This window comes from Tursiops truncatus, chromosome 18 (assembly GCF_011762595.2).
Source record: "Tursiops truncatus isolate mTurTru1 chromosome 18, mTurTru1.mat.Y, whole genome shotgun sequence".
In the NCBI taxonomy this organism is placed as follows: domain Eukaryota; kingdom Metazoa; phylum Chordata; class Mammalia; order Artiodactyla; family Delphinidae; genus Tursiops; species Tursiops truncatus.
This window is the reverse complement of record NC_047051.1, coordinates 46,822,271-46,846,005: the sequence shown is the minus strand read 5'-3', so window position 1 is coordinate 46,846,005 and position 23,735 is coordinate 46,822,271. Positions and strand designations below refer to the sequence as shown.

The window sequence follows — 23,735 nt, the reverse complement described above, 5'->3', positions numbered from 1 at the left end:
TCTGTGTCCCAGCCAGGAGGAATACTGAGCTATTTCCCCTGTCACTGTAAATCATAGCTGGTTAGCAGGAGTCTTGTCTGGCTGGCAAGTCCTCTTTTTCAATCAGATCATTTGTCCTCCATCTGCCTCCCTGTTCCTGCCTTTGTCTTCCCTGAGGCTCTAGCCTGCCCCTTCTCCCCTTTTGCTCAGACACTCATCTCGATGGGTAAAATCAATGGGGGCTCGATTTGTACAGTTAATTCTACACCTAAACGTATTAATTACGTACGCCTGTGTGTGCCTTGTGGCAGTTGCACCTTAACGGGACGGGACCGCTTTAAAAAACCTTTAGACAGTTTCACCCTCTCAGATCCTTAGAAAGACCTGCGTGCATCTATACCCCATTTACCAGGAAGCCAAAAGATGAAGCTCAAAGAGTTGGTTTGCATGAGGGCATTTTGCTGATTTGTAGGGGGCTGGGATGGACTTAAATCCACTGCTTGTGAACAAGTTCTGGAGCATTTGAACACTATTGCTTTTCTACTTCTGCCACATTCTCATGGTAGCTCCCTCTGATTCCAGGGGTAGGTGAGAAAAGGTGGCTTTCTCTCAACTTTGCTACTTGTCTTGTTTTGGCTTGGTTGTTGATCTCTCTTTAAAGGCATTTTCTATGAGTAGAGAAGCATATACAGCCTTCTCTGGACTACTTGCTTGCTTTAAATATCCAAAAAGTAAAACCTACATTTTGCAAATATACCTCCCTTTACATAAAAAGATTGCATTATTGCTTTATATGTTTGTAATATGTTAGGGTTTCCAGTTGTATCATTTGGGTATCTCAGCCTCTCTGAGGTCATCTTCTAATCTCTGAAATTTGATGTATTCCAGTACTATGAAAAATATCATTATAAAACTAACTCTTTATGGTGAATATTTTGTGAAATCAAAAGCACAGTCCATCTGGTAGCAGACAAGATTAATCTGTTTGAGAATGGTAAACATTATTGCCTATTTTAAAATATGTAACTAGCACAGAACATTTGCCTCAGGCGTTTGACTAAGACTGTGGCTTAGGGTGAAGATTCAAATGAACTTTTTATCCCTAAAAGTCTGTAAGACATGTTCCTCTCACGTACAGTGAAACTTTAATATCTTACATCAGTCACTGAATAATAATACCAATTTAAAACCAAAAGAAGAAGAAATTTAACCATGATGTAGTCAAGATAAGTCTATAACAGTTACCTCTTTTTAAAAAAAATTGCAAGTGTTATGATGATGGTTTTGGTTTATGAATTTTGCAAAGAATTATAAACAAAATAATAGATAAAATTGAATCTTATCAGTAGCATTAATATTACATTCAAGTTAATTTAAAATCATTAGGGGACTTTACTTTTTCAGTAGAAATTTATACTTTCAGAATAACTCGGCAGATTGTACTTAAGAATTCCATATACCCACCCTACCCCCCCTTCGCAGTCTCCCCTATTATTAAAGTCTTGCATTAGTGTAATACTCTGTTAGATTTAATGATTTAATGAACCTATATTGATACATCATAGTTTACATTAAGGTTCATTCTTTGTGTTGTACACTTCTGTGGGTTTTGATAAATGCATAGTGACATGTAACCACCATTGCAGTCACATACAGAAGAGTTTCACTGCCCTAAAAATCCCCTGTGCCTCTCTTTTTCATCCCTCCCCTCCCTTCCCCCAAGCCCCTGGCAACTACTGATCTTTTTACTGTCTCTATAGTTTTGCCTTTTCCAAAATGTCATATAGTTGGATTCACAAAATTTATTTTTAAGACGTATTTGCATGCTTTTGTGAAGTTCAGTTTGACAGTAATTATAGGAAAATAGGAACAAAACTACCTTCTTATACTTCCTTTTTGGACATTTATTGTTGTGACACTATTTCGTTATCTCATTTGACCAGGTAAATGGGATTTAAGTGGCTTAATATCTTGAGCACAAATATTCTCATCTAACAAATGCGTTTCAGTCTTCAATGATTATGTTATGTGGTAGAACACAATAGTAATTTACATGTAACACATTATATTCATGTTCAAACAAGTTTGTGAGTCTTTTCGTTGGTTAGGAATGTCTGCTATTAATTTTTTAAATGCACAAATAGAAATGCCTCTGTCCTCTACCACCCTGTAGGAGAATCCTCCCCACCTCAGGTATGACCCTAACTTTACAACACATAAGTGCCAAACCAGAATTTCAGATGTGCAGTCAACTGTTAACATAAATTCTGATTGCTTTGGGTAAATAATATGATTCATGAAAGCCCTGGGAAATAAATAATAGGTCATGGAAAAGTATAATAACTAGGAAATAAGGAAAATTTAGGATAAATTTAAATGCCTGTATTGAATCCTTTTAGAAGGCTGGCATTTTCAATTTGTGAAAGCCTAAAAACATAAATGTAAGGCACAAAGAGTCCATTATGTTATGCATATGTTCTGAATTTTCTTAAGGAATCAATCATTTCTTAAACCAGCACTTGAGAGATTGAGATAAAGCAGCTGAATTAAATATTCATTGAAAATCTTCCTCTTTAACTCATTCAGTACTTTTGAAACCAAGTTCCAGATTGTAAACGTAGGCTATTTCTTCTTGTTGCCTTTTATTCTCTCATCTGTACTTTTAGAAAAATTACAATTTGTTTTTCCTTTTTTGAGTATACTTTGCTTTAATTTTTTCTTGGTCAGGTTTACAGATTCACACTTGTACAGCAACTGTAGTTAAGAGTTTGCTCTTACCATGAAGAATAAAGAAGAAAAATCACTAGGCTTGAAAGAAAGGTGAACGATGACCATCAGGGCCCATGCGAGACAAATTTTGAAAAATTTGTCTTTGAGAAAAGGCCTTCCTTTTTAGTAAAATAACGCAATAGAGAGGAAAGCGAAGTACTTGTTTCTTCACAAATTGATGTTTGGTGCCTTTCACACTTCGAGCAAAAATGACCTGTCAGAGTTGAGCAGGTTGCTTGCTTGAACCATGATGCTCATATTTTTAAATTTTCATTTACTAATGTGGAAAACTAAGACATGTACCTATTGTGCATTTCATGTACAAAGAGGAATTCTACTCTTTAAATAAAGTGTATTTGCATTTAAAATAATGCAGTATAACAAAAGCTCAGTGATAACAGGATATGGAGTCATAGTTTATTCCCTTTTTTACATGAAGTGCACAGTAAGTTTCTTTAAGCACCTCCCGTAGAAAGTGCACATTCAACTACTCACCAAGTCAGTGAAACTTACACAAACTAAATTTCTACCGAGACACAAGAAACAAATAAAGCTCTACTATTTCATCTCATGATAAGACTGTTGAAGAATAGCGAACATCCCAAAACAATTATTTTAATATATTTATGTATTATTGTCATAATGGATACAAACTGAACTGTGGATTGATAGGCGATATTTATATAGTGGAATTAACAAATCAGACCAGTCAATTAAAATGTATTCCATCAACTATTACATGCTCATCCTGTGGGCCAATCTAATTAAGCTAAAAAAAAAAAATAGAGCAAAAAAAATTTGAATAATGTCAAATGACTGTCCTTGTGCATTTTAAGAGAAGATGTGTTTGTTTAAAATTTTATGTGGAACCTGAAAATGCTTACAATATTTCTACATGTTCAGCTTACTTTTGTAACATATATCTGTTCGGTTGTTTAGCAAACACTGCCCCTCTACGGTGGCTGTATTATGCAATCCTGCCTCAGAATATATCTTATGCTGAGTTCACGGAGCTATAGTAATAGATCAGGTTCTGTTTGGAATTTTAGTTCTAAAAGGGGAATCTCATTTACTTCTGTCCCACAATTCTCAGTATTACTTAAAAGCACTCAATGTCCTAAATTCAATCTTTACAGCAGTTGTGTGGGTTTGGAATTAATATTACTCTTTTATAGGTGGGTAAACGCAGACCTAGAGAATTTTCATGATGATACCATGACTGTACAGCTAATAAGTAACAGGGCAGGTCATGAATTCAAGTCTTTTGTGTCCAAATCAAATTTTCTGTCTCTAATAACCACATAATAGGCTATAAAGCACGGATTCTTATAACTGTGAAGCCATGAGCTTTGTAACAGTAGGCAAGTCACTCTACAATCTTCTAAACGCTGCCGAAATGATTTCTCAAAAAACTTTTATAAAGTTGGAAAGATAAAATTAAACATAATCTTTTTATGCTTTAAATGCTGCTTGCAGACCTGCTGGCTCCCTGGCTGGCTGGATGAATAGATGAATGGAGGGATGGAAGGATGGATAGATAGTTAGGCACATCCTTTTTGTGTGTGTGTTTGTGTGTGTGTTTGTGTGTGCACGTGTGTATATGCATAAATATTATGTTAGTTCTCTGACAATCCCTGATGCCATTAAAGATGAAACAGCTTATAAATCTTGGATAACATTTAGCAGAATATTACCCAAGTGGTCCTCAACCGAACGTAAGAGTCTCTGGAGGGCTTTCCAAAGATGAGGTGGTGTTCATATATATTTTTTCTCCTTTTAAGGTTGCCAGGTGATCAAAATACATGACAAGCCTTAAAAACCCATATTCACTTGAGGACTGTAATAAGATTCAGCTGATGGCAACGGCTGACTGTAGGAAACACATCAGGTACTCTGAGTACTCACACAGAGAAAGTTTTAGATACATTTTTGCATTTATTCAGCAAAATGCCTAAAGCTGAAGTTACATTTTAAAACGTTTATTCAGGAAAAAGATGATCTCATTAGAACAGCTGACACGTAATCCCCAGATCACTGAAGGGAATATGTTCACTAGAATATTGTGCATTATATTTTATTGAGTGGATTATTTTGAATCAAACTGGCCTTCAGACTTTTGAAGAAATATTATTATGCAGCAGTATAATCCTATTTATATTTATCTTTATGTTTTTCACACACCTTTTTTTAATGAAGTATATTGTTACATTTACCTTGTCAGACTTCTGTGTGTTTATGCATTTATTTCTTAAGGTATGTATGAAAGGCTGAAAAATTACTTTATTGTGGACCCCCTCCAAGAAATATTATATCATCTCTTGGAAAGTGAAATTAATTACGCTCATTCTCTTTGACAGAAATGCAGCGTGCCCTTCAATCTTCACATCCTTAGAAGGAATTCTGTTTCTGTTGATACTATTAAATATAGTTTAAGTGTTTGATCATCTTTTCCACCCGAGGGTCATCAACAGCAAAAATTCAGCTAAAGTCACTGCTCCCAGGCAAAAATCTTGATGGGCTTTTATTTAAAACAAACAAACAACAAAACAACAGCAGTGCTTAGAGGATGCTGCTGTGAGTCGCCCATCAGTGTTGTATCAAGAATTGAGTAGTTAGCGACCAAGGGCAGAATTTTAGTATGAAATCCTTTCTTTGTTCCTTTTTACAAAATTTTCTTGTCCTAACTGTGCATAAAACTTTTCTTTGTGATATCTGGTCTTTTCAGTGTCCCTGCCTCTTAGAGGCTGTTTCCTGGTAACATAGCCATATCTTTTCTCACTTTCTCAAATCTGTGTAGTCCTTTTATTTAGTTTCTAACTGCTGTAAGTGCTGCTTGTTTGGTGTTTTCCCGTGGTTTCCCCAGCTTTCCTTCTGTCTCTTGGCTGCTCTCCCATTGCTACACGTTTATGGATTCATATCTCGGAACCAATGTGTTTCCATTTTCCACTGTCCAAAAGCCAAGAAATGAATTCTAATCATGATTTCAGGATCAAGCCTTTCAGGTCTTTTCTTTTTCCTAAAAGGAGGAGGAAGCATATACCTCAACTGTTTGGGAAACATATTTATGCAGTATTGCTGGTCTTACGTGTACGTACGTGCAGCTTGAAGCTGGAATTATGGATGGTTTACTGGCCACATTATCACAGTAGAAGTGATTGGTATGGGCTATGAGAATATATTATGTCAATAGTGTAAACGGATGAATGGTATGATCAGGGTTTTGTCCTCCTTAGACTGATGAGGCATTGTTTTTGGATATGCTGGTTGCATTTCAACTGCTACCTGTGAAATAGGAACCAGCATGTGCCTCTGTGATGTTTACACTTATAAATTCATGCATAACATGTCTAACGCTCCCAAATAAGATATGTCTGTTGTCCAAAGGTTTGGTTGATTCTTCCTAATTTTTATGAGCATTTTCTGTATTTTGGTTTGAGCTCGTGCAAAAGCTATGTAGTTCTCAAGTATTTGAAAGCACCTAGGGGCTCTTAGTATTGGGTCTTCCTAGCTTTCTTGTATATACAGCAGAATTACAAGAGGAGTGCTCTTCCTCTATTGTTGTAAAACAGCTTAAGGAGTAAAATTTTTTTTAGTGAGGGATGAAGCAGATACCTACAAAGTATGGACTCGTGTTCATAATCTACAGAAGTCTAAAGCAGTTTGCAAATCTCAGTGAAGCTTGATGCCTCAGAAACCATCTGTTTACAGATAAGCTCCATGTTTACCTCCTGTACTGTCGTAGTCTACGAAAGCACTCTTCCATTTACTTTATGAAATGTTTGCACCTCAGCCTTTGGTTTATAAACCTATGTTAGAACCTTGTGTCTAAGTGTAATTAGGAAGAAAAAAATTCGTGATGGAAATAGTCACTATTTCCAAAATTAGAATTTTGGAGAGAAGTTAATCAAGGCTATATTTGAAAGCAAACTATGTTTGATAATTTGTGCTTAATGACATATTTTATAATGTTAATGACAAACCAACTGGGATATTTTATGAAAGCAGCCTCAACAAAGAATTTCTATATGGGTATGACATACTAATAAGAAACATCCTACATTGTTCTACAGAGAAATTAAATGATAATACTGTGTGCGAATTGAAATCGTGTTCTAGTTAGAAGAGTAGATAATGCTAATAGCTTTTTATAAAAGTTGCTCCGTTTATGGTGTTTCTTTTCTTTTGTTTCTTAATATCTGAGAATATTTAAATTCTTATTTCTCAATTTCAGCACATGAAATGAGATCTTGTCATTTAGAATTTTATGCAGTAGATATTTGGATGCTTCATTTTGATATTTTCTAATTCTTTTCTTTTGGTGGGTAAGTAACCATGTTAGCTTAGAAGCAAAAAAAAAAAAAACCAATAAAACATCAACCCATTTTCCTGTTTATTGATCTGGTACCATTGTTTAGCTTATCTTCTTTCTTTTCTCATTGTTGCTAAATAAAATGCCCTTGCACTATTGTATTTCCTGAATGGAGCTATAATTTATATTCTATAAAGAAAGATTTGAAGAAGCATGTTTTGTTCCTTTAAGTGTATGCTCAAGCTTTGAGGGGACTAGCAAACCAAAATCTTTTATTAAACAAAGAATGAAATGAACCAAATTAATATAATTTTAGGCATTGTTGTTCTCATACCATAGTGAAGCTGAAAAAAAAAAAGGTTTGGGTCTTCATATACTAGAACAATAATGTCTACGTTAGCCTGGTCAAATTAGATATAACCAAAAATAATCTTTTGTAGTCTAACTCTCTGTTAAGGCTAGACGGACACCTGCTAATTTGGGGGCCATTTTAGGCCTTGGAAATAGACATTTAGTAACTATTTCTTGAATTTATGAGTGAATAGGTATAAAATTAAATTATATTCATGCTCAGTAATAACACACTGAGCGCATTAGTCTCGGTGGAATCTTGGATTCTTTATTATTATTTATTATTAAATTTTGCTCATTAAAACTTGAAAGCATGAATACAAACTTGGACGAAATTATTATCATTGTCTTAAATTACACAGCACAAGCATAGGCAACTTAAGATTTACAGAATAAGCTTTTCCTAAAATTATTTCCTAAAAATACCTGTTGTAGTATTTCTGTATATTATTTTGAGAAAAACTTTTTCATTGCTATGAGCTCAGTTATAATCCAGTTATTAGAAATGGCTTGTATTCAATAATTTAGCAAACGGGTGTGGGAAGTTGGAGAATTTTATGCCCTGTTTTAGTGTATTTCCCTGGATTTTGACAATGATGTCTGTCGCCCTCCCAATCGTCTTACTCTGTTGTGCTTTTGTACTCTCCACTTTAATTATGACGCCTGTCCGAGCGGTTCTTCAGATATTTGGAGAGCGAATTAATGTTCTGTAGCAATAAGAGAAAAATTAAAAAACATTCAAGTCATCAATCATACCTCTATTTTTCTCCCCACAGTCTCCAAACGTCCACAACTACCCCGATATGGAAGCTGTTCCCCTGTTGCTAAATAATGTGAAAGGGGAACCCCCGGAGGACCCGTTATGCGTAGATCACTTCCAGACACAAACTGAGCCAGTGGACTTGTCCATCAACAAAGCCAGGACATCCCCCACAGCCGTTTCCTCCTCCCCCGTTTCCATGACAGCGTCCGCCTCCTCCCCTTCTTCAACTTCAACCTCTTCGTCGTCTTCTAGTCGTCCAGCCTCATCCCCAACTGTTATAACATCAGTATCTTCAGCATCATCTTCGTCAACGGTATTAACTCCAGGGCCCCTTGTTGCCTCTGCCTCTGGTGTGGGAGGCCAGCAGTTTTTGCACATTATCCATCCCGTTCCGCCTTCAAGTCCCATGAATTTACAGTCTAACAAACTGAGTCACGTTCACCGCATCCCCGTGGTGGTCCAGTCGGTGCCTGTCGTCTACACAGCTGTGCGGTCACCTGGAAATGTGAACAACACTATCGTCGTACCACTTTTGGAGGATGGGAGAAGCCATGGCAAAGGTAAGAGACACAAGCAAGCCTTGATTTATTTCAGCAGTAACTCTTCATTTATTCAGTGAGCGGACCCCAAGTCATAGGCAAACACACTACATCCAAGGAAGTTCTGTGCAGAACGACACAGGAGCCAGCTGATCCACTGCTGAGTAGAGCACAGTTTAGTAGAAGCTAACCTCATATTTATATAGGTATATGCTTCAGTATTACTTAGTCCATATTTCTATATATCAAGTCATTTAATGTCAGAATTCAAATACCTAAATTTGCAAAATATTTTTACCTTCAAGCGCTCAAATAGAAAGTTCAATCTATAGTCAGCGTAACTGCTTGTGAGATGTAAATGTGTAAATCCCTCGTAGAGGTTAACCACTGTGAAATTTTTACAAAGTGTGTCAGGGTGTTTCTTCTTTCAGTTGTTCAGGCTGGAACTTACTTGTCTGGCAATAATATAAAATTCCATGAAGTTCCAGTGGTTGGAACCTGATCATTCACTTTTGAGTAACTTGTAAATTAAGTCGCCATTAAAGTAATTCTAAAGTTAGGTGTTTGGCTACAAATGTGTTATGTAGCTTGAGTTCTTATCTTCATACAAGTCTAAGTTTTTATTTTAAATAGCAGGAAGCCTCCATACGATAGAAATAATTCAAAATGCAGTATTAATATTTCCTTCTGGGGGTTAGAAGGCAGAAAGATACTTTGTTACATGACTGTATGTAATAATACCAAGTTAACTATATATGATAGTTAACTGATCATGAAGTTATTTTTCTTCTTCTAAGTTCTTTTTGTTTCATTTTTAAATAGAAGGAATTGTAATAATATCATGGTGTTGATTTTTCTTCTCTTTCTATGAATCTAAAAAAATAAGTCACCCTTCTATAGAGATGTAAAATGCCTATAATCATCAACTCATGTGTGTATTTTGTCTTCAGAGCCTAGAAATGACGATGGATTAAGACTTAGATTGCATTACTTTTTGCTTTGATACCATATTACTTCCGAGGTCCATAATTAAAATATGATGGGTGAATACATAAAACACTGCCTTCGTGTAAAATACTAGTAAACATAGTTGTTTTGGTTCTTGTATAAGGTGGGATTCAGTGCATAGGAATAACATTTGGTCATGAACTTGGAGAACTTTTTGCAAACATACATTACAGAATCGTGCATTCATCTTTTGCAAGTTACTATTTTATCTGCAGTGGTTTCTTCATAGCACATGGCAAGTTTCATCTTCCCAGTTTTACCACCTGAAAAATCTTGTGCTTTACAGCAATCAGAGGTTTAAACTGCAAACTTGAGATCCAGACGCTCTGCTTACCTGACAACCTATTTTTTCTTTTTTTTTCTTTTTTTTTTTGGTGCTTTTATGGGCAAAGGCCAGGAAGTAGTCCCACCACCATCTTTGTGAGCAGGTAGAAGAAAAAGAGGAAGAAGTGAGTCTTTACATAGATTTTTCTTGAGTCGAACCTTCTTTGATATTACTAATACTTCTGATCCAAGTGAGCTAATTGATTCAAATAATAATAACATAACTAAAGGCCACATTAGGTATTTATTTTCTTTTATAATTTACAGATGTGCTTTAAATTTTTTAAGAATTAGGAATTAACAACTTGAAAAATTATAACCTTGCGTATTACATTATATATGTGTACACCATAGAACCCAATCTTTTTACAATAACACTTATGAAAAATATTGCTTTTATTGTGAAGGTGATTGATAAGGATCTTAACACTGTTCATGACCTGCTTTTACAATTTCCATGCTCTAATGAAGGAAACAAAAGAGATATCTCTTTTATTTGCCATTATTTGATGGGAGAGATTACTTTTATTTAACGTTTACTGCCAAGATTTAATTTTCTGGAAAATTTATCTTTGCAGAAGAACTGTGTTAAGTAAGACTCATGCTGTAATTTGTTCTCTACATGAGTATATTTGTTAGTTTCATGCAGTGTTTTCTATTCAGTAGTCTCCTCACATCAAGAGTAAACATTTATATAACCATAAACACACTAAACTATAATGTGGATGTTAACAGCATGAGATTTGGGATCAAGGTTGTATGGGTTAGCATCCTAGTTCCCTCACTTCCAGCTTTGGACTGGGCAGTAACTGGGCAAAGTTATTTAATTTCACTAATCTTCATTTTCTTCGGTGATAAAATGGGAATAAACGTATGTATCTTTCAAGATTAAAGTAAGAGCTTATGTGTAAATGTCTAGCACTGATCAACTGTCAATAAATGTTTGCAGTTATTTATCATTATTATACCCCCCCAAAAAAATACCTGAAGCAATAATGTTCAGAAATTCTTTCTCTGTCTTATAAAAACAGAAAGTTGGAGGAAAAAAGACTTTTTGAATTTAAAAGTGAAAAACTGTTTCCAAGAAGTTGGTATAGAAATGCTTCTCAAAGTGGTTACAACAAATTATAAGGGATGAGTGTTTAGGATGAGAAATTGTCTGGAAAATCCCATACTTTCTATGTTTATTAGTTTCTATTAAGTTTTTATAATCCCCACATTCTACAAATATTGCTACACATTTTATAAGTTTTTTTATTGTTTAATTTATTAATTAGATGATGGTAAAATTCTCTAATGGAGGAGGTCTGCCTACCTCACAGAATGAATAAAGGAAAGGGCATTTCAGTGATTCCTCATGTCTGTATTTTGCACATATGCACTGGGCACTGGGCCAGCAATGAAATGGCTGGGTGATAAAGGGAGCCCTATTTCCATTCTCAAATAGGACTTGTATATCTGGTATGGATGAGCAAAAGAAAATACAATAGGGGAGTTGGTTTTTCAAAATGCTACTAATAAAAATATAAAACTAACTCTTATAAATGTAGGTGATTGTACTAGCTGATTACCTTTAAAGTTGGTATAACATATCTGGTCTGTGGTAGAGAAATAGATTACCTTACATCACACTACACAAGGGACCGTGAATGAATACATCTGTATCTAAAATACCATGAATTGAGTCATTTGTCCATTCAAGTATTTATTGAGCATCTCTTATGGATCAGGCATTTTATTGGCACCAGAGACATAGTGTTGAGCAAAACAGATGCTGTTTCTATCTGAGTGCTTGTAGTCTACTGGGAGATTTTGACATCAAAAAGAAAAATCGTACAATTAACTGATAACTGTGGACAGAGTTGGGTTAAAATGTAGACCAGCCATGGATGTGCCTAGGGCAAAGAGTTTAATTATAACTGCAGAGAGAGAAAGTTGTATATGACAAAAGTATTTTCATACAGGGTGTTATATGTGGTTGGAAAAAATGTTTTTGCTGTTATGCTCAGAAGTGGGTGTTCGGGGCTTGGGAGTGTGGTGGGCTGGAAGTTCCGCACGGTATGCTTGGATGTGAAAAAGCATTCTAATGAGGAGAGGACTCCAGCCTATCCAGTATCTATGGAATATGGTCTAGAGGAATGGCAAGTTGTCAGCTAGCCCAGGGCACCAACAGATCTCAGTTGGGTCTTGAATGTAATCTGTGATATGAAGGAAAATGACATGATGTTCTGGAAGGCACAGTAAACACAGTGTAGACTAGAGCCATTAGAGGGATGCTGTCAGAGCAGTTCTCCAGAGGAAGACATTTTTCTGCTTGATACAGGACAAAGTAGCAGTTAGCCCCTGGAAGTGATAGTGCTGAGGGGTAGAAGGCTCTCCACGGAACCTGAGACCTATTATTTATAAACAAGACCCTAAAGGAATTATTTGACCTTGTAAAGGAATTTCAGTTCAGCCTGGGGAAGTTTTTGGTAGATTTCCCAGGAGATTTTCATTAGTTTTTACAGATATTTAGCAACAGGAAGCATAGAAGGTCAAAAAACAAATCACAAGCAAAGTGATTGGTTTGTTACTGCCTTGATGGAGAAGTAGGCACTTTTATGGTTCTCTCTTCCTTCCTTCCTTTTGATCCACTACTAAGGTGAGGGAAAGAGTGTGTAAAAGAATGCAAGTGAAGAGAACGTTTTACCGAGGGACTCATCAAATGTATCAAAAGCTTCTAAGGGGCCAAATAAAATAAGGACTAAGAATGGAGCATTTCGGGAGGATGGAGTTTACTGGTGACACTGGGTCAGTGGAGTGGTGGGGACAAAGGGCAGACTAAAGTGAGTTCATGTTCAGACGGGAGGTGAGACAGGGGTGACAAAGTCCAGACAACTCTTTGGAGTAGTTTTGCTGGAAGAGTTTTGGAGAAATGGCATGATAGCTGGAGAGGCATTTAAGCTCTCAAGGGAGGAATTTTAAAAGAGGCAGAAAGTATAGCATATTTGTATTCTGTCAAGAATAATCCAGTAGACAGTTGAAAATGGGTAATTCTAGAGAGGGAAGAATTACAGAAGCAAAATTGTTAATTGCACGTTAGTTGCTTATATAATTTTGTGGAAGTAACCTGCATCTTGCAGTAATTAACCCAAATTCTAAAGTCAATTTATTAGATTGACACAAGTTTTAGGAAAAAAGATACATAATGGAAAAGGAAAGAAAATGCAAAAAACAGCAGATAATGATCTAGGATTGACAATGAAAAGCAAACAGAAGTTCAGCAAAATGTGGGTTCCACTGAGAATTATAAAAACGATACCAGCATTAATATGAATATAAGATCAAACATTTCTCATTCACCACATACTGGAACGTACAGAATAATTAAAAGAAAAAGGTAACCCCCAAATAATCTGTTGTTTAAAGACATTTTTATAATTGAATATTAATAGATATTACATTTCAGAAACGCAGAACACTTAAAGAGCAAGGCCGTAACCAGTCTGTGACCGTCCAACTAAAGAGCTAAAAAAAAAAAAAAACAAAAAAGGATTTACTTTCTCCCTCCCATATGTGAGCTAGTCCTTTCGCCATGTAGCTAAAGGAATAGGTAATATCACCTTGATGCCCAGGAATGCGGCTCGAGCCAAGGTGTGATTGACCGGTGGCTTTGAAACAGCCAGAACTGAAAAGCCAGCTGGGTATTTCACTGTTGCCCAATTTTCTTCCCTGACCACTATTGCATCCTTCTTTACTACGTTATATAGATGGTCTGTTGGTCTGTCTTCTCCCCCTTTCCCCATATTGTCTTCTCCTTAGCCACCCAAACCCACCGGATGTCCCCGTGACTGTAAAAAGGAGATTGCCCAGCGGAAAAAGCTCAGCTCGTTTCCTATGCAGCCACTTTGTTTTTCCTGAAAATGCAACCCTGGCAGCCCAGCCTACCAGAAGTTTTACAAAACATGTTTCTTGCATCAAGACTTTTTATTATAATGGTGTCATACTTGAAAAATAACTCATTATGGGTCCTAAGTGCATTATTCCTGCCCATATATTTATAGGATAAAATCCTTGAGTTTAAAGTACTTTTTCCTCCAGATGTCTGACTAGAGCATGTTGTTACTGCTGTTAAGAAGCCAGCAGCCATTTGAGCATGTCACTTCTTTCGTCATCTCCTTTAATAAAAGCGTGTTGTTTTTATATTATTTGCGGATGAAGTGAGGAATCCTCCAAAACTACACCTTTTTCCCATAGCACTGGTTCAGGAATTTCAGAGGGCCGTGGCTGCGAGCAAATCTGAAATACTCAAACCCCATTTCTTCCTATAGGCTTTTGCTTTTCTCAGCAGCCCACAGAAAGAAGCCACAAGTGTATTTTTAGTCCTAGGCCATTTATACTTGTGAAGGGAAATCTGGTCATTGCAGTGATTGCTGCAGAGCTGGTTGGAGGTTGTGACTGTAGCTCCTGACCGTCTAATGCAGCTGGAGTTTTGCTCCCATGAAACTCTGCATTTCAGATCTCCTTGTGTCGCCAGTTTTCTTCTGCTGTCAGCTTTCCCAACGTTGATGTTTGTGGTATCTTTTTTCAGGTCCAGGTTCATTTTGTCACAGACTTGCTTCTCCTGTCTACCTTACACATGACTGTCCTCTTTTAGTTCACCATTCAATGGAGTCCTGGTGTCATCTGTCCATAGGACCAGAATAGTCCAGGGCAGCTGACTTATGCTCATGTATATGGTTGTCTTGGCTTCTTGAGTGATTGAACTACCACAGCTTCCTTTGGTAAATGTATTCTTCTACTTATGCTTAATTAAGTATGATAACTACTAGATAGAGATTCCTATTTTAAATCTGAATTTAATGTCTATTGACAAACCATCTAGTTACTCAATCTTTTATTGTTAACTTTTTAATGTTGCTTATTGGGAAGCAGGACTGGATAGTTGCTGACTTTGGGCTTATTATTCTTGAATTTAGACTTTGATAGGACTTGAGTGTTTTATTACTGTCATTGTAAGACAGGAACATGTCAAATAGAAAGGCAGCCAATATTTATGAAAAACTGAATTTTAAATAGGAGGTCAGAATATTTTATATAGATAACGTTCGTCATTTGTTGTTTGTTTTTACCTGACTTTCAACAAGGAGTAGAAACTTATCTGTATTTTTTCACTTCTGGGCATCCATAGGAAGTTGAATGGATTCCATCAAAAAAATGGCTTCTTATGCTCTTGTTTATCTGAAATACCCACAATCTGTCGACTCCTCTGTTTTATCTGGCATAGACTGGGTTGGGTCTAAAATTTGATGATAATAACTGTCTTGAGAGAGGAGACAGAAATTGTATGTTCTGTTCTAAGAGAATTAGCAGAAAAGAGAAAACTGTAAATGTAAACTGTAAAATGTCAAGGAATGAGTTTGGCTTTTCCGCCGCGCAGTTAAAGAGTAAATAAAATTACAAAGGGGAAAAGAAGAGAAAAAAGTATGGCCTGCAGAGGGGATCCACATTAAGAGAGAGGTGATACTTCATTCAGACATAGATATTATGTAAGGAAGCAAAGATAATAGACAGGAGACAAACCCATTCAATAGATAAAGTAGCTAAAGCAAGGGGTTACCAAAGTGGAATTTGTGTCCATTCTGTTATAAAGTGATACCTAGCACACCATTTTAATTTGTTAGGTCAAGTGCCTCCTATGATAAAGTGGTCTAATTTATATTTAAATAGATAGATGCTTAAATGTGATATATTACTAGTATTTAGTTTAAGGTTGGTCTCTATATTCATTTTTCACCACACCTGAAAAGTTTTCTCTGATAATATTTAACACACTGAACATTAACATACTGGATCTTGAAATATAATATCTTTCCTTTCCTCTATAGTTTCCTTTTTTAAGAACAAGTTCTTTCTTTCCTGAAGTCATGTTCTATTTAAATATAAAGCTTCTAATTTCAAATAGTACAGGTGCTGTTATGCTGCAAGGAAATTCTTATTTTACATATCAGATTGCAGATATTTATAGGATTCTTTTGATGATGTTTGGACTTATATACTCATTTCAAGAAACCTTTGGGTATTGGATGGATATATCTATATATGGAGAGATATAGATATCTATCCTTATCTGGATATATCTATATAGATATAGTTATTTTTTGCAAATGGGCATTTTACCTAGTGACTCTTAAGACCTGGAAAGAACAAATGAAAGAAGGAAGAATATAAGATCCAAAAGGGAAACTTGGTCTTAGAATCCTTGCCAGCACTGTTTTAAATTGGCTTTTTAATTATTTATAACCCTCTGGCTGTGGTTTCTGTCTCCCGATTTTTTCTCACTCCCTCAACAATAATTCTTTTTCTATTCCAAGCTCTGTTACTATTTTCTCAGCCCCTTCTCTCTGCCCGTTCTCCATTGTTAATGGAGAATTTGATTAACTGTTCTTCCACTTTGTGTTCTTTAGAAAAGAACAAATTGATATTTGTCTTTCTGTCTAATAAATAAAAGAAGAGCTACCAATTTACAGAGTTATCATTACGTACTCCATCTTTCCTCCAGCCACCTTCATGTGGGGGAAATGCTGCTTTGATCATTGGCCAGTTGTATGTGTTTTTCATGACCAGGCGTCTTCACCATCGTTTTTCTTCATTTTATCAACAAATGTCTTATGGACCAGTTATATGGCCAGAAATGTCACTATGGCGATTTTTAAAATAACTTCTCTCAAAAGCCTGCTTTTTAGTGTACAATACACTAAAATGATACTGTTCACACTGTGAGTCGTTTTCCTGTTGATAAATCTTGAAATCAGTTTATTGGCTTATAATCAGCATTTTAAAGAAATTAAATAGGATGGAATTGATTAAGAAATATGAGAGTATCACCCAAATAAGTATTATATCATGAAACTTTTACTTCCATACATGCAAGTGCAGTACTGTGTGTGTCTGTATACTGTCTGTGTACTGAGTCATATTGAAATACGTATTTCTTACTGTAGTTCCTGTCTCAGAAGTTTGAACGACACTACATGGAGTTCCGTCACCTTTAATTCAGATTTTTTCCCCTCTTCCTTTCTCTTTTTTTCCATCTCCCTCTCGAATACCCTTCTTGATTCCACCTTCTTTTCTCTACCCTCTCACTCTCCCATCTCCCCTCCCTTTCTGTCTTCTTTCTTCTCCCAGGTGTCCTTCTCCATCTCCCTCTACCCTTCACCATTCTACCTTTTCTTGAAGCTTGATTCTTATTTCTCTTCTATATGTAACCAAATCACCTATCCCAGAAGTGATGTATTATGGAACTAAGCAACCTATATTGAAAATGATAGCCTTTGTACTGCCATCTAGTGGTGGGATTTTAAAATATTGTGAACGGAAAGAGTTGGAGGAACTCTATGGAATCAAGTTATTTCTTCTATGATTGCTCTTGGGTTTTCCCAGCTGGTTTAGGGTTGTCAGGGAGTTCAGTGAACATGCTCTTTTAAAGTGAAACTCGAACATGAATTCGAAACCTAACTTATCTCCTTTTTTAAGAAGCATCCCTTCTACTCACTTGCCCTACTTCCCATCCTGCACATTTGTATGTGACTTCTGTTTAGTAGAAATGAAATGCTACTTTCTATGTATCTTTGCTTAGTTTGTTTTTGTAACTATGGATTGTGTTTGTTGGGTTAGTGGACGCACATATATGCCGACTTGTGAACTATTAAGTTTTATTGAATGTCACAGAGAAAAAATAAAAAGAGAGTTATGTCTGGGACAGCAGGACTGCAGGAAGACAGAAAATAGGAGAATTTGGTGAAACTGATAACTGGGAGTAGCCCTTGGAGAATTCATCAGAGAACCGCCTTCTCAATAGCTAGGGACTTAGGAAAAGCTCAGTAGAAACGGAGTAGAATTCGAAAGATATTCCCATGCATGGTTTTCTCAGATTCTTAGTGCGAGAAAGATCTAGTGGGACTGGGATGACCTACAATAAGAATAAACTTTTCTGTTGACAAAAACTGTAGTTGCTTATATAATGCAGTATATATTATTATAAATCCTCACTCAAAGGATGAAATAGGCTGACATCTCCCAAAATCCATCTGGGCCTCATTAGCTACAATTTTTTCAACACATTGCATTGTGCCTGACACTAGTAAATGTTCAATAAATACTTAGTGAATGAACAAATGAATTAATTAATGTAGGTGCAGTGTTTTATATGAGGTGCTCAGTTAGAATGCCATGGCCAGTGCTGCTCTCTAGTCCTAAACCCTAAACATAAAAGGAACCTTCCCCTGTATGGTGAAGTAGAAGAAGCAACAACATAAAGTGGAAACCAGCAGGGTTCTCATATCCTCACAGCGTGGATCCCAGCACCCCTCCCCGCCAGACTGTTGCCATTCCACTGAATATGTCTCATGTCTCAGCCACCATTTCCATGGCTTTTCATGAGGACAACTCTCCCTTTATCCATGTAGTTTCCTTTTCTTGGACAGCCTTTTCTTTCTCTGGAAAAAGACCTGGTTCAGATGCCTTCTTTTCTAGAAAGACACATACCAAATTGTATTACAATTTATGCCATACATACACATACACATAGATATACATATATGTAAAATATATTCTCTTGGCTCAATATATGTGGCTCAAATATATTATATATAATATAAAATTTTATTATAATGATATCTATATCGTGGCCTTACTGCTTTGTCCAGTGTCTGGCACACAATGAACAAGAAATGTTTGCAGAATGAATGAATATCATTCCCAGAGCTGTTACTCTCTTATGTCAGTGGGCCATCTGTAATTCCCTGGTGTTTTTGAGTGTATTGTTTCTACTGTTTCCCAAGTTTGTTTTATTTCATTGCATTTAATACTGAAGAATAATATTTGGTGGTACATTATAGATGCTTGATATGATTTAGGTTTTAATGGTTTCTGGAGTTGAACCCCTGTGGGTGAGACATATTCTTATGGCTCCTGAACAGTCTTAATGAAAAGATATCGCTGTATGAAAATTACAGCCAGTTCTTATTTATTGTTTTACTCTCAGGTAAAATAGTTTGCCTGTGAAACTAGGATAAATAATGGCTTTGATTGGATCCAGGCAATTAATAGAGTCTGTGAGGTTTCTTATGTAATAGTAATGCCAATTTCATTTCCCAGTCAAGGTGAAACAAATTACACCTCCTATCCCATTGCAGTTAACTGTGTCAGCATCACAGTACCATAAAATCTCAATAAAATCTGAAGACTGTGGAGTATGGATAATCCCACTATAAATTGTAATAAAAATTACCCCTCCAGACTCTATATTGTCTCCATGAAGTTCATAGACACTGTCTCTTTGTACATAAAGTTTTATGAAATAAATCGACCAGTTCTCCTGTCCTTACCAGATAGCAAGCTGTTTTGATTTAAAAGCTGATAACAGTATAATCAGTTTTTGGTGTTTGCAGTGCATTTTAAAAACATAAGTTTCATCTAAGGAACCTTAAGTAGAAGGAAAATGCTACTTTAATTTGCACTATGCACGGAATGTCTCTTTGTGAGAAAGAATAATGACATTTTTACCATGGTGGGGCCCGTTTGCTGCAGCCATAAAACAAAGATTTCGTTTCTTTCCACCAATCTCTAATTTTAAAGGTATATTAAGCAAACCCAAGCACAAATCTAAAAGAGCTTTGCTAAATTGCTTCAAATTTTCTGCATTTAGAAGGAATTGTCAATTTCATGATTACATTTTTGTCTCATCTGTGCTAAATCCAAGAGCTCCCTAATCATCTCTGGTGTGGCCTTTGTTAGGAGTAGATGTTCTGTCAGTCCTCTGTAAACACAGAGCCCTTTAAAACAGAAGAAACCTTCCAGAGACTTAGGTTGTAAATCTGCAAAGAACATGAATTAGACCCTGGAGGAAGTCATATGTTATAATGAAGGTAAAGTAGGTAGCATTTGACGTGGAAGTTAAAGAAGCATAAGGCTTTGCTACTTGGAGTAGGCAGAAGTATTCCAGCCAAGGAAAAGAGCGAACAATGAGGACAGAGAATGAAGGGTACGTAAAGAATGAAAAATAGTGGAGCTTTACTGAATCTTAGGCTATAAGGCAGACACACACACACACACACACACACACACACACGGCATAGGGTATAACATATACATTGCATACGTGATATATACTATGAATTACTTATAGGGGAGGACCTGAGATTCTCCTTCTCTGAAAGAGAAAGCCTTTTAACTCTTAGTTTAGATGTACTTCTTACATCCTTTGTGAATATGACTCTTCCTGCTGTGTGTAGAGAGGAAATGGTGAATAAAAATGGCAAAAGAAAAATATAGGAGAGGTATATTTCTCAATTTTTATTTTTATAACTCATGTCCCCTGAAATGTTGTCTCAATAGATTTTTTTATGTATTCCCAATAGCCACAAAAACTGTAGCATTTCACTTTCTGTAGTTTTCCTTAGGAAAAGAAGTTACTGATTTTGCGTTACCAATCTACAGATGCTCAAAACCCTCTGAGATTCTCATCTGCCAACCCCCCTTTCAAAATAGGAAATTCCCTTCATCTGTAGGTGGACTTAGGGCAAAAGAGTGGCAGCTAACAAAGGAGGTGTCAAAATTATTATTAAGATAAGAACTTGAAAAATCACAGCAAGGTCTTTCGGGATTGCAGTAAATAGGCTTACACAGCTCTTGAGTCCTTGGAGGTAATACTTTATTACAGCATAATAAGTGCTTTTGAAATAATGACCATTAGTAATGAAGGAAAGGCTGAATTATGGTCAGTCTGTTTGAAGTAGGAGACAAAGTATGTAATAAATCTCGTATTTACTAAAAATTATTTAAATAATTAACCTTAATTGAATGCTTATATGTTCTTTGTGCTTTACATACATCAATCATCTTTAAGTCTTACAGTATAACCAGTGTATAGGTTTTATTGCTTGTCTTTTACAGATAAGAAAACTGAGACTCGTGTACCTTCCTCTACTTCTTATTAGGTTACAGCTTATTAGTGATAGAGCCTTGAATAAAATCACAACTTTTTAATACTTTTGCCATACTTTGCCTTAATTAAAAAGGTATGCCTTAGTTATCTAGAAAATTTGTCAATATTAAATAGCCCCATTTCATATTTTTTCAAATTAGGTACATTGTATTTTTAAATCATTTTATTTCTGTCAAGGTGTAAAATATTACATATGAAATTATCTATATATAAAATCAAGTATGGGCTTCCCTGGTGGCGCAGTGGTTGAGAATCTGCCTGCCAATGCAAGGGACACGGGTTCGAGCCCTGGTCTGGGAAGATCCCACATGCCGCGGAGCAACTGGGCCCGTGAGCCACAACTACTGAGCCTGCGCGTCTGGAGCCTATGCTCCGCAACAAGAGAGGCCGCGATAGTGAGAGGCCCGTGCACCGCGATGAAGAGTGGCCCCCACTTGCCACAACTAGAGAAAGCCCTCGCACAGAAACGAAGACCCAACACAGCCAAAAATAAATAAATAAATATTTTTTTAAAAAAAAAAGACAATGCTATACACTCTTAAACTTTAAAAAAATAAAAAAGAAATAAATAAAATCAAGTATGTATATGAAATGCATGAGGTAATTCCATGTTGCTAAATATTGACATTATGGTACCATATTATGTACTTCCATTTTCTCCAGCATCTCGCAGCACTGAAAATAACAGCCTTGAGCTATAGGTTAACATTTCCTAGGTGCAGGGAAATTTTGTCAAAGTGTGGTTCACTGAGTTTCAGAGATCGACATCTGTGTCATTTTTCGACATATCTGGTTCCTGCCTGGAGCTCTCGTGAGCAGGGAATTGCTTAGACAGACATATACAACACAGATGTGCCTGTTCTGTCTTGCCTCGCTCTGGTAGTGGTTATTTTCTGAAAAACACAAGGGGAAACTACAAAATAAAGATACAGCCAGCATTTATTAGTATCGTTATAATTATATTTATTTTTCTTAGATTAATGAGTTCAGTAAAATTCTGAGCACTAGTCAATAGCAAATAATCATGACAACATTACAGCTTTAGAATTATCCTAGCTTATGTAGCAGATGTTCCAAAATGCCTTCTTTAGAATTGGAAAATAAATTCCATAAAATGTGTGTTTGGTTACAGAGAATAGCTTCAGAGTAAGATCTGACATTTTCCAGTTTTTGTGTCAGTTTCTCTTCAGAGTCTCATATACTATTTTTCTATGTTTTTGTTTCAATAGTTCTCTTACTATTTTATGAAGTTTAGCAGAGAGTAAAATATCTTGTATGCATTCCAAAACTGATTGGTACCATGATACGTGATAGCAAGTAAATATTTTCCAGTATATTCTCGGAGTCATGGTTGTCACGGAACATGACCCATTTCTCATCTAACAAATGGGCACTAACTGGTGAGCCCTTGCTTCCTGGCATCGTTGTGCCCATTGGTATGATCTACAGTAATCAAGGTACTATATACCTCCCATTTACTACCTCATTATTTACCTTGCAAGTAGGACAACTTATTAGCAGGCCCCTTTATTTCCTTCCTTGGCCCGTTGTGATCATTTTTTATGTTAATCACCACAATAAGCCCCTCACACTTATAAAGTAAACCCTTTTTCAGCTGTAACTTAAACTAGTTTTACCTGTAGAATTTTGCATGATCTGATATAAGTGGAAAGTTACAACTTTTTCAGTTCATAGGTCTAAGTAAGCCACTGAACGGTTTATAGTGATCTTTCAGTGTCGTGCTCTGTATTTTTTATTATGGTAAACACTGAAACTAGAGTTATGCTTAATTGGCAGGAGTTAGCTGTCACACTTAGACTCTACTTGTTAACACTACTTATTCCATACCTCAGCCAGTGGGTGGTTTATTTAGAGGGGCTCTGCCTATTTGTAAGGTACAGGGTGCAGTGGTCATGTCTTATCTGGGCATGTTAGAATGCACTCAAAGAAGAGCTTGGAACTGTACCTTATTTAAGCATGTATATATAGATATAAATACATGAGACGTATGTATGTATATATATTCATATTATAAAATGATACCACCTAGAAACTATTGTATTTAATACTTTGTAAACTAAATGAAATTAGTTGACTCATTATATAAACTTCTTGAATTTTTTTCCCATGTTGTGCCATTTAAATAGGGGAAAAAGTCTTCATATTTATGAATTATTGACTGAACATGATGAGTATAAAAACCATTTATTTTCTTTCTTGTTTTCTTATTCTTTTACCAAAACTAAATAAATTTGAACTACCAGATTAAAATTTTTTAAAAATATTTAATTCTTATTTATTTAAACTTTTGCCTTACCTAGGAATTATCCCATGTATTCCTTTCCGTTCACTTACTCATTTGATTAATGCACATTTATGATTCAGCCACAAGTTCAATGCACAGACAATGCCCACAAGAAGTGCATAGTCAAGTGGATGAAGGAGACAACTATAGTGAGACGAGTGCTGTAATACAGATAAGTGTAGACTCACGGTGATATATCATAAAGGAGCACGAAGCTGGGGAGTTGGAAGGGGGCGGTTGTGACTTCAGGAGAAGGGCATTTCTCAGAGGAAAGTGTTACTTATATTATCCACATAAATGAGGAAGGAAAGGCAATTGAAGAAAAAGATGCAACGTCCTAGAAATATGAAAGAGCATATACTGCATCCTGGTAGATAGGGAGATTATACAAGTAGATAGGT

At 36.1% G+C, this 23,735-nt stretch overlaps 1 protein-coding gene across 5 annotated transcripts in view; it reads left to right on the top strand.

Annotated features, from left to right (window-relative positions):
• The window catches only part of KLF12 (KLF transcription factor 12), a 448,314-nt gene that overhangs the window by 285,814 nt on the left and 138,765 nt on the right, over positions 1-23,735 (top strand). For all 5 annotated transcript variants that reach the window (XM_073795297.1, XM_019921168.3, XM_073795298.1 and 2 more), the window contains one exon: positions 8,185-8,731. In XM_073795297.1, the coding sequence (XP_073651398.1) occupies positions 8,185-8,731 (547 nt within the window). The remainder of the gene's footprint in view (positions 1-8,184; positions 8,732-23,735) is intronic.